Consider the following 11,836-nt stretch of genomic DNA (forward strand, 5'->3'; position numbering starts at 1 on the left):
TCACAGAACACCACGGCTCTGCTGCTGCCTTGCACTGCTGAACGCTTTGAAACAACATCTGGGAAGAACTGTTTTAGCATCAGAAATGTGCAGGTTTTTATTTGGGGGAGCTGCTTTCTGGTGTAAGTCCCAGCTGCACTTGCTCAGCACAAAAAAATCAGAGATCGGTACAAAAGAGCAGGAAGAAATAGAACATCTGGGGAATTAAAAAAAAAAAAAATGGGGGGGAGAGAGGGATATGTGAAGAAAACAACTCCATATTCATAAGGCTTCCCTCAAAAGCACACAGGTTAATCCATACCTACTACAGAGAGAGATTTCTCCATATCAGTAAGAGAAACTCCTATCCCATACAAGGGATTAAAATATATTGTATTTTTCCAGAATATCAGTAACTCTGCAGTGACCAACTCGGGTTTTCCCATTTCAATTCCAATCCAAGAAGACAAGAATCTCTGTACAAGCTTCTACAACTCAGTCCTGGTTTTTATTTGCATGTAGGTGTATTACTACAAGCAAGTACAACTCTTCTGTATCACCAGGCTTCCAAGTCAAGTTCCTGGTTTGACACAATTTCCAAGAAGTATCTGTATGGATGCCCACTAAAAAACATAACTAATACAGATTCAAGGGCTGCAACTTGCAGGTTTACCACTGTTTTTTGGTCCAGATATAACCTGTTATAATGAAGCAGCCACATTCAGATTTCAGAGCAGTTTCATTTAGAATGACCCAGAAACCAAGCAAGGCTTGAAGACTTCACCTTCATCAGAAAACAAAGTTGCATTTCCATTATTGATGTTTTAGGGGGTGCACATTGGTCTACAGAGAGGGACAACTTGGAAGCCAGGTGATCTGCTTTAGGATATAACTGTCAAATAAACACTAAGGAATCATAAACTCCTGAAATCCTGTCAGCAGTAAGACAGGCCTGCACATTTTAACACAGCATTTTGAAGGCTCTTCTATTACATGCCAATCTTTCTGGCTTCTCTGAATTAAACTAAATGCATCTCAATTTGAAAGATCCTTCAAAAAATAAACAAGCAGGAAAGCAAACATCCAAACACACAATTCAAACAGTGAGTTGCACTGGCCAACTACATCTTGTGTGTGGTTATTATGGAAATACTCAGACATTTCACTACAAAGATTTACTACTAAAATACTCAGGCATTTCAGTATAAGGAAGATTTTGTAGATTGTGGCAGGGCTGTGGTTAAATTTAAGTTTTCCATTTCAAGAGCAGCTGGCTCTGCGCAGGAATACCTAGACATCACTTCAGGGCTTGTGCTTGGACAGAAGACAAGAAAAACAGATGATTCTCCACTTCTTCGTTCACTGCAAGACTATTCTTTCCTCACCACCTCCACCATTTGGACTACATTCCTAAAAAATACACCAGCACACTTCAAAATACAAGCTCAACAAGGTCCACAGTTCCCAGTCCAGGCTGGTGGCATTGCTTCAGCTCTGTTTACAGTGTGATTCAGTCATTTTCACAGCAATGAACCATGATGGCATGAAGGAAGCATCTGTGTCACCCAGCACTGAACAAAGGAGGACAGTTAAAGTTGAGAAGAAACAATGCAAAAATTTCCTACAAAGCCAAACCTTACTATTTCCCTACTTACTCAGGGAAAAAATAAAATCTCCACTCCGATGGTATTTTGAGAGAAATTATGCACTAGGGAGACTTAGAAAGAAATATTTACATACATGCACACCATGCATAATCAGTTATTTGTGGCACAAACATCAATAGACTCTGTCTGTACAGCTCTGCTTGCCCATCTGACTGCTGTGACTGCAGAATAATTTCTCAGGTGCCCTCAAAGGGCTATTGTCGAGCCAAAGTTAGTCATGGCACTGCCTGGCACCCAAACCCACGTTGGTCATTACGTAAAGTGGCAGCAATACCACTTGGAAGGGTTGTTTACCAGTGGCATTGCACAATGTGAACTGGAACAGGCTCGCCAGACGTGGCTGCAGGTGGGGATGGAAATGCAGTTACTGCTGAAATGAGCTCAGTTTGTCAGAGCACGGTGCTCAATATGACAGATTTGTGAGGCTGGACTCGATGATCCTCGTGGGTCCCTTCCAACAGAGAATATTCTGTGATTCTGTAATTCCATAAATCTGTAACTACCAAAATCAGAGCTGTGCTACAGCCCCTAGACATTAATTTAGGAAGCAATGGCTACCAGCTCAATCACATACAGGAACTAATATTTTGGACAAACTCATTCCAACCTTCCTTCTCTTAGCTAAGGGAGTGTGTTTGAGTTTAAATTAGACCAAGAGTGATGAGGAATAGACAGGCTGATGCTCACACTTGTGACCTGGCACAGTTGTGAAATCGATTCCTGACCAGATTAATGACCACAAACCAGATTTTAGGTGATTTTGAGTTTACGGAGAAAAATCTTTTCCAAACTAAGCACCCCTTGGACACCTTCCCATTCATTTGTGAGCTTAAGGCAAATAACTTGGTTTGAGTCTCCAGGCTTCAGAAAAGAAAGAACAAAACTGTCTTTCATGGTCCCCCCCATTTTTCTTTTGGTCAGGAATTGATTTCACAACTGTGCCAGCTCACATGTCTGAGCATCAGTTTGTCTATTCACCATCAAAACTCCTAGGTCTAATTTTAAACCAAACATACTCCCTTTGCTAAGAGCAGAAAGGTTGGAGTGTGTCAGCTTTGGTTAAGACTGAAAAATTTAATTTTAAAAAAAACCTTCAGGAACTAAAGCAAAGACCCGCCTGTGTCCCAAAACAATAAAAGTGATCTATAGGTCTGAATCAGCACACCCACACTAAAATATCATTTATCACAGACATGCCAAAGAACAGCTGACAGAGGGGGCCTGTCATACTGTGCAGATGGAATAAGAGTTTTTGCCTTCCACTCTACATCAGCATTTAAATCTAAATCCTTTCTAAGCCTGGCTCCTTTCCCATGACCTCCAAAATCCGGGTACAGCACATTGTTACTTCAAACAGGTTATCACACCGTGAAAAAAAAAAAAAAAAACAACCAAACCCCAAAACCAAACAAGGAACAATTAAAAAACCCTAATAAAAACATCACAATGATTAACTGCGGGAAATAAATTCTGAATTTCTCAGTTATAAAAATAAAGATTCACAGATATTTGCCACTCAATACCAAACACCTGGCCAGGGCACAACTGTGAATTACCCAGAATTAGAACATAAACTTGATTTCAGAGTGGTCTATTTTAGTTTTCCTCAATGTAACCAACTAAAGTGGCCAAGATGGTTCAGAAGTTTCAGTCCCTTACACACCCACCAGTGACTCTCCCATGCAAACAGGCAGGTGCACAGAAAAGCCACCAGAGTCAAGAGAACTTGCAGCAATGCTCCTCTCCACCACGTCCACCTCCATTGCAAGGAAGCCACTTCATTTTTGCATCTGTAATTCTCATTTTTATTTGTGTAACTCTCAACCCCGGAGCAGTCTGAAGCCCCAGCACCAGCTCAGCCTCCTGCTAACCAGATCACACATCTGGGAATTCTGGCTGCCTCACAACCACCACTCAAGATGACCCCAGCTTAGAGTTTAACCTAATTATTATTTGAACCACCCCCAAAAGCTGCAAGTGTGCAGGGGACACGGGATCTTAAAGGCTCCAAGGGGAAATACCTCTTCAGCTCCAGTGAAAAAATCCTCAATCAAACACACACAAAGCTGCTTCGCTGACACAAGTCCTAAAAACCAGGAGATGGGCAAGAAGAGAAAAATCTGTCTCTCTCTTTCAGCCAAATGGGTGTTAAAAAAATAGGAAAGAACCAGGCCTTCTGGAAATACAAACTGATTTAGTAGTTCTGTAGGAGGGCTGGTGCCTTGTGACAGGCACTGAACAGACCTGTACTGAAGGCTCCAATCTGGAAGCTGAAAACTTGGTTCTGTACCAACATCACAGCAGGACTGGGGGGATTAGTCTGAATGAAATGCTTTGAAAAATGAAAAGCTTTAGGTAAACACTGAGTATTATTAAAACCTTAAAGATACTCGAGACAGAATAATTATTATTCATGTGAGATTACTGTAAAAATATTGGTTTATTTATGAATTAAATGCAGTTTGTATTAGGAAAGGGAACCACTGATTAAGCCAAGGAAACAGAAGTCCCACAGAAAAGAAAAATTGTACAAAGAAGTACAGGTAACAAACCAAGCTACTTCTACGTGAGACTGACTGATGGAGACAAATTCCAAAGAAAGTCTTTTAAGCAATTTCAGTTTTTCAATCTAGCTAAGTTTAAGACAGAGCAAAGAGATTAAGTCCCACAGAAGTAAATTATTTCATTGACTTTTAGTTGGTGAAGAACAGGGACATTTTTGGTCCTGAGCTGTTTTAATTACTTGTCATTTGTGTCTCCATCAGCTCCAGATGAGGTTTGGGGAACCTATTCCTCTTAGAGCTGCTCTGTGTGCAAACAGAGCTCAAAGCCTAAACTTCAGCTGGTCTGCAATTCCCCTCTATACACCTGGTGCCAGCTTTCAACATCCTGACCCCCTAAAATACCAAAAATAAAGCTCTATGAATGGGAAGGATGCAAAAACAAAACCTTGCCTTTCCCAAACGTCCTTGGCAGAGCAGCTAAGGACAGAATTCCTTCGGATGCAATGTGAAATTTGTGGCCTCCAGAAGAGCACACCACCTTTCTACATGGAATTTTGGACTCTAGAAGATATGCAGGGGCATTTCTAAAAGTTTCTTAACAATCCAAACCTCTAGCCAGACACAGGCACGGAAAAGACAGGGTACCAAACTGTACCTGCCAAAGAGAACATCCAGCTGAAATCTGAGAGATAAACCTTGCTATTTACACGGTGAAAATGTCATTTCCTCATTCAGAAACTTACTCAAGGTGGTGACCTTGTTTCTCCAAGAGCTTTGTATTGCATGTTCTAGAGTTCTCAGGAAGTACCTGTATATTTTTTTAACCTGTGCATCACACTTTACTTCCACAACAGTAAAATTTTCCAGCCTCAGCAGATTTTGTTCCACTGCCTGCACTATGAACAAAACCCACAACAGCTAAAAAGGGCTCTAACCTTTGCAAACCTCTGGGTCCTGAACTCTGTTCATGCTTCTAAAACAGGAAAGTGGTTTGCTGCACGTGACAACAGCTCCTCTGAACTTTAAATATGAAATTCTTGTTATCAATGGCAGCTTTTGAAAAAATCATCCTTGCAGAAAAGCTGAAGTTCAGTGAGCTTACATTATTTGAGGAAGAGCTTTGAAGTGTCTATTTCTAATCCTCTGCTCTGAATGACAAAGAAGTTATTTGCAACTGTGAATCTTTAAAATACAGATCTGAACTGATGTCTCTGTTTTTGTACCTCATTAACACAAACCCTTTTTACTGAATATCTTCGTTCCATTCCAAAGTGAAGCACTAGTGCTGTCTCTTAAGATGATTATGCTCTTGGTGAGCCAGTGTTTCCACATGCACATTCTGAGACCCAACAGAAATTACATTTTCAAAGACATCAGAAATAACATTTTCTTTATCTGCCATTGCAAAGTGACAGCCACAGCCCAGGATCTCTTATTGTTCAAGTATTTTATGAGTCTGAAAATGGATGGCAATAGGATTTGCAGCTGGCAGAACGCCTCAAAGAAGATTTTTTCTATCAAATTTTACACGAAAGCAGAAACGAGGCTCTGGGCCCCGGATCCCACATGATCCAGCAGATGCTGTTTCCAGCTTCAGCAAGTTTTCATTCAGAAGCAACTGCCTCCATGTTCAACAATGCCCCATGGATCACACAAGATCCTGTTAGCCTGTATAAATGAGAGGCCTGGTTTAGAATTACAGTAAAAATACAATGCACAACTTTTTGTTTGGGAGAGCTAAAGCACTGCACTATCACCATTTCCCATCTCAAGGGGGTGCATGTAGAGGGGGTCAATGATGATCCTGCATGGAAAAGGACTGTAGTTAACTGCACACTCCCCAAAATGTGTGTATTTTTTTATTGTAGTATCTACGTTGTAGTAAAATCCGGATGAGAAAAGTCATCTGTGCATCTTCCCCTTGGCATCTCTGAACTTGGAAAGGTGCAAATGGTTGGTTTAAGAACAGCTCAAAAAAAGAAAATGAACCCACAGTTACTAGTATGGCTCTAGTGAAGTCAGAGGGGTCTTTTTCATTTCTGCTTTGCTACCTGACACGGCCTAGGGGATGCAGGAGCTGCACAGAAAGATCAAATCCTACAACTTGCACCTGCTCAAAATGGCAAAACCAAAGTGGAGGCATCGCTGCTGGTTCCCAGCCATCAGACACGTGGCACAGCTTTGGCACATGAAACCTGGCTGCAAAGAGTGACCCCTTAAAGATGCTCTGGGAACTCCACCCTAAGCAGTGACACCCCAGAGCCACTGTGGGAGCCCCACTGTGGTCTCCTAAAGCTGCAGTGGGAACCCCACTGTAAGGAACGATGACCTAAAGCTGCAACAGCAGCTGCACCATGACCTTCTTTCTAAAGGTGTAGCAGGAGCCCCACCACAAAAAGTGATCCCCTCACAAAGAGTGAGACCCCAGGCACCTGCAGGAGGAGTAGCAGCCCAGCACCTCCACCCCAACACCCGCATCCATCACCCCCAAAAATCCTGCTGCTCCCTCCATCCTGCCCAGGTAACCCAAAGAGCACACACCCCCTTTGGCTTGCTGGAACCCATTATGGAGCTGGGCATCGTTCCTCTGTGCACACTGCGTCCATCCATCCATCCATCCATCCATCCATCCATCCATCATCCATCCATTATCCACTCATCCATCCATTATCCACCCATCCATCATCCATCCATCCATCCATCCATCCATCCATCCATCCATCCATCCATCCATCCATTATCCACTCTCCATCCATCCATCATCCATCCATCCTCCCACCCACCCGCCCGCCCATCCCACGCGTGCCCGCGGGCGGGGAGCAGCGCGGGCCGGCGGCTCCCGCTCCCCGCGGGTCGGGCGGGTTTTGTCGCGACTCTCGGCGACACTCACCTCCTGAAGTCAAAGGGCATGGTGGTGGCGGTGGTGGCGGTGGTGGCGGCGGGCGGGCTGCGGGCCCCCCCCGGCCCCGGCTGTGGCCTCGCTGCCGGCGGCTGCAGGGCCAGGAAGTGACGGCCCCGGCCCCGGCCCCGGCGCCGCGCAGCCCCAGCCCATTGGGCGGCCGGGCCGGCCGGGGCTTCCGCCGCCGGGTTACGGGAGAGGCACCGCGCTCGGGGATCCGGGATCCGGGTGAGGGATCGGGGTGAGGGATGCGGGGTGCGGGCGACCCCACAGCCCGCGGGGCTCCCGCTCTTTGCGGGCTCCGCTCGCTGCCCCCCGCGCTCCCCTCAGCCCCGCGGGTCTCGGGGCGCTCGCTGGCGGCAGGGAATGGCTATGGTTGGAAGAGAGATCTGGGTTTATCGAGGCCAAGCTGTGTGCCGTTCCCACCTTGTCCCCAGCTCAGAGCACTCAAGTGTCACCTCCAGGAATTCCTTGGGCGCTCCAGGGATGGGGATCCAAAGCTCCCTGGGCAGTTCCAATCCCTGAGCACCCTTTCCATGCAGAAATTCCTGCTGCTGTCCACCCTGAGCTCCCCTGGCCCAGCCTGAGGCCGTTCCCTCTGCTCCTGTCCCTGTTCTCTGGGGCAGATCCCAAATCCCCCCGGCTGTCCCCTCCTGTCAGGGAGTTGTGCAGAGCCACAAGGTCCTCCCTGATCCCCCTTTTCTCCAGGCTGAGCCCCTTCCCAGCTCCCTCAGCCCCTCCTGGGGCTCCAGCCCGGAGTGTGGAGGTGTTCCAGGATTTGTCCGGCTTTTTGCGCTCTCAGCATCCCAGTGACACCAGTGTGTGTCAGTGGCTGCAGCACGGGCTGTGTCTGCACACAGAGCCAGGGGAAATCTCACACCTCCGAGTGCCTGCAAAAGAAGGAAAAGCACACACTACTTCATCCCTGTGCACCCTTTAAGTTTAGCTTAGACTTTAGGAAGAAAGCCTTCCCTGGGAGGGTGGGGAGCGCTGGCACAGGGTGCCCAGAGCAGCTGTGGCTGCCCCTGGATCCCTGGAAGTGCCCGAGGTTGGATGGAGCTCTGAGCAGCCTGGGACAGTGGAAGGTGTCCCTGCCATGACAAGGGTGGCACTGGATGATGTTTAAGCTCCCTTCCAACCCAAACCATTCCATGATTCTCTGATAGGCTCCTTTAGGGCCAGCACATCTCCTTCACCTGCTCTTGGAATTATTTTATTTTTTTGAAGTTTTACTGGAGACAAGGGCTTAAAGTTAGAAAAAGCTCCCCATTTGTTAGATGAGGCATTTCCCCAGTCTTTCCATTTTGCCTGTGTGCCTTTTTCTGGCTGCGTCCCTGTCAGGTTCAGTGCAGTGCACGAAGCTAATCCCAACCTGCTCCATGCACCATCCCCATAATTCTGTCACCAGCTAACAGCATCCCTCAGGGATGTTTTGTTGCAGGCAGTGTGACTGCTGCTGTGTTCAGAATCGCTGTCACATGCAGTGCAGGTTAGACCTCACTGCAGGAACAAAATACAACTATTCTTGCCTTTAAATCTAAAAGCAGGGCAAGAGAAAGAGCAAAATGACAGCAGTCTAAGTATATAATATACTGCATTTCTAATTTATTCTGTACCTTTCTTCCTTCTGTTGTCATCATTTCTTTACTTAGAGATGCACATATTTCCATTTTTTTCCTTTCACACAGAAACTAGGCCCATCGCCGGTTTAAAAAAATAAAAAAAGGAAATCCAGATTGAAACAAGCAGGGGAGAAGTCCTAAAGAATCAGAACTGTTAATCGATACCATTTTCATTCAAGGAAGGAGATAATTCATGCTGGGAATATTAAAAACTAAACTGGAGGAATCCCAAGTGTGAGGTAACACAGCATTATCCCCCAGAAGCCCCTAGGGAATAGACAAAAATACCTAATTGTTTTGTTGTTGTTTTTTTTCCATCTCAGACACCTAAATTATCCAACTGCACTGTGCGAGCATATTCAGCAGATTGCTAACAGATCAGCCACGAGATCCTGCTGCACTTTGCATTGTGCTCCAAAACTGAGCAACGCAGTGAAATTAATGAGACAATTCTCATCTCTCATGAGGTCAAGTGATTGCACAGGCATAGCCAGGGGGGACGATCGTAGTGGAAAAAACCAAAACAAACAGTGCCCGTCGAGATGGTTACACAACCAAGTGCTCCTGGCAAGGCCCCCACATCATTAGCTGTTATTAACTGTCTTGTGCAGAAGCATCAGCTCTCTCAGGAGCCAAGAGAGTGCTGAAGGGTTTACAAAAGCTCTTCACTTGTACAGTACATAAATCTGAAGGTGGCCTTGAAGAGTTCTCCTGCAGGCTCGAGTCTGAAGAACGCAGCGCAGCCAGAGCTCATTTTGTGGGGAGTTTTATTTTCCACTAAAAGGTCAAACTGGAGAAAGCAATGGGCTCAGAGCAGCTTTGCATTGGGTCCAGCTCGCTCACATCCTTGCCAAGGGAAGAAGTAGTTAATGCCCTGAGATAAGACCCTCGTCACAATATTGTTTAATTACATAAGGCTTCTATTGAGCTGGAGATAAGAACGGGAATTTGTCCCCGGTCCAGCTGGGTGTGGCAGCTGAGCTCATGGTGTGTGTTAGAATGGGAACCAAAAAGCAAGGGGTTTATTTGAGGTGGTTGTCCCACCATTGGAACTGGAATGAGCAAACTGATACTGACAGCTGATGGAAAAGTCAACTCTCTTTTCCATGGGAGCAATAAAACAACCTCTTTTTCTTTTATAACAATAGACTTAAAAGTATAATTTCAGATTGTATTGGGAATGTTCATTGAGCCAAACTGCTACTCTGAAACCAGTAAACCAATATTTTCAGACCTCTTTAACAACCAAGAAACCAAAGCAGGAAGATGAATTGACTCACCTAAGACTACAGAGTAAGATCAGCTTCAGTGCTAAATTAGCAAACAAATCCCTTCAGTCCTAATTCATGTTCTTGATTCTTCTTGCAAAAAAAAAAAAAGAGCATTTTCCTCATTCCAGATCACCTTCTTGCAAATCAGATCACAGATGAGTCTGTCTGAATGCCTGACAAATGCCTCACAGCAACAAAACTGGTACCTCCTTCCTATGAAAAAAAAAAACTAGTGGCTAAAATGTGCTTTATTTGAATCATCTTCTTGGTTATTTATTTAATAAATTTGTTTATGCAGGTAAAATGATTCATGTCCAGGTTTCTGGGTTATTCTTCATCTCTAGCTGATGTGCTATTTTAAAGTTTTGACTTCACATTAATAAAGTTGATTTATAGAGTTGATGCTAATCCTTGATAATTCAGTTTTGAGAAGACTGAGGGGAGATCTCCTGGAACTTCCTCCCAAGGGGCAGCTCAGATCTCTGCTCCCTGTGCCAGGAACAGCACCCAGGGAAGGGTTGAGCTGTGTCAGGGAGAGTTAGGATGGATTTTGGGAAAGGTTCTTCCCCCCAGAGGGTGCTGGGCATCCCCAGGGAATGCCAGAGCTCCAGGAGCATTTGGACATCACTCCAGGGTGGGATTTTGGGTCTGTACAGGGCCAGGAGCTGGAATTGGACCATTCCTTCCAACTTGGCATATTCCACAATTCTATGAATTTTACTTATCTCAATTTTGTAATCTCAAGGTTTTCTCTTTCCCAGAGAAGTGTAACCTCAGTCTTTACCTGTTCAGCACGGCTTAGGGTGATCTAATATCCTGTAACACTCATAGATACGATTTCCTTTTTTGTTCCCTTTGTGATTCCTTACACACAGCTGAGTTTTATTTTGCCTCTGGCTCCTGCCACATCTCTTGCACTGGGGATCTTGCTCTAGGAGCTGTGACTGGGTCATGAGCAGCATTGTTTGCCAAAGGTAAAGCTGGGTACACACACTCATCCTTTGGGTCAATTAGCTCTGTTCATCAATGGGGAATGCAATGTGACACTTAGGAAGGTGCAGTGCTTATTCACTTATGCCCCTTCTGCTGCAGAGGAGTGTAAAAACAGAACCAAAAGCTGACCCGTGGCTTTTGTTTGGGATGTTGTGTGGCAGGACCCACCCCAGGCCATTTCCCCCGGTGCTTTTATTCACATTTTGGTGTGGCGGGGTGGGCTGGGAATCGGAGTGAGCACATTGCTCTGCAGGGCGTGTGTCCCCGATTATGTGTTGTGTTTCTGCAGGGTGTGTCCTGGAGCCCTGAGCACGACTGCCGTTCAGGAAAAGGAAAAAACATTGCAGAGAATGAAGAAAAAAAGGTTATAAAGCATTTTCAAAATATAAATAACAGCGTGTGAGGAAATCTTGCTGAAGGAACAGGATGCGTGTGGAGGTGAAGAATTCAAATACAAGTGCTGTGCTAAGTATAATCAGTAATGAAAGTTCAGCCCTTCCTCTTAGGATTTGGGTAAGCTACGTGTTGGCAGTACTTCCCAAATTCCAGGGAACAAAAAGCAAGCTTTAAATGTTGTCTTAAAGTCCTGTTGCAGTGCAGTTTGTTTATCATTACCACATATGTAATGCTGTCCATCTATTTTTGCGAGATTTGACTTCAAATACAAAGTAGAATAAACGACTATCTGCTGAATTTACTGTGGAAGTTCCTTCTTTATTGAATAGCTAAGCTTTTTCCTTAAGAAGACATAACAAACTCTCTTCTTCCTGCTCAATAGGCAGAAGGAATAATCTGATTATTTTTCAGTCACAGAGATGGGTACAGCTGGTGTGTATGAGTGTGGGGAAGGGGGTTTGTGCAGCACATGGCCTCTCCTTTGTCCTGGGACAGTGGGCAAATA

The 11,836-nt window shown here is 45.1% G+C and overlaps 1 protein-coding gene and 1 long non-coding RNA gene across 2 annotated transcripts in view; one reads left to right on the forward strand and one right to left on the reverse strand.

Moving 5' to 3' along the window:
* ERGIC1 (endoplasmic reticulum-golgi intermediate compartment 1) overlaps positions 1-7,063 on the reverse strand; it is a 57,377-nt gene extending 50,314 nt beyond the window's left edge. Inside the window, exon 1 of the mRNA XM_062501893.1 lies at positions 7,041-7,063. Coding sequence (XP_062357877.1) covers positions 7,041-7,060 — 20 coding nt within the window. The 5' untranslated portion in view covers positions 7,061-7,063. The remainder of the gene's footprint in view (positions 1-7,040) is intronic.
* A 137-nt stretch (positions 7,064-7,200) lies between these two features.
* LOC134049697 (uncharacterized) lies at positions 7,201-11,628 on the forward strand. The gene is made up of 2 exons (XR_009933627.1): positions 7,201-7,277; positions 8,738-11,628. It is a non-coding gene; the product is annotated as an uncharacterized LOC134049697 (long non-coding RNA).
* Positions 11,629-11,836: the final 208 nt, after the last annotated feature.

Source organism: Cinclus cinclus, chromosome 14 (assembly GCF_963662255.1).
Source record: "Cinclus cinclus chromosome 14, bCinCin1.1, whole genome shotgun sequence".
Lineage (NCBI taxonomy): Eukaryota > Metazoa > Chordata > Aves > Passeriformes > Cinclidae > Cinclus > Cinclus cinclus.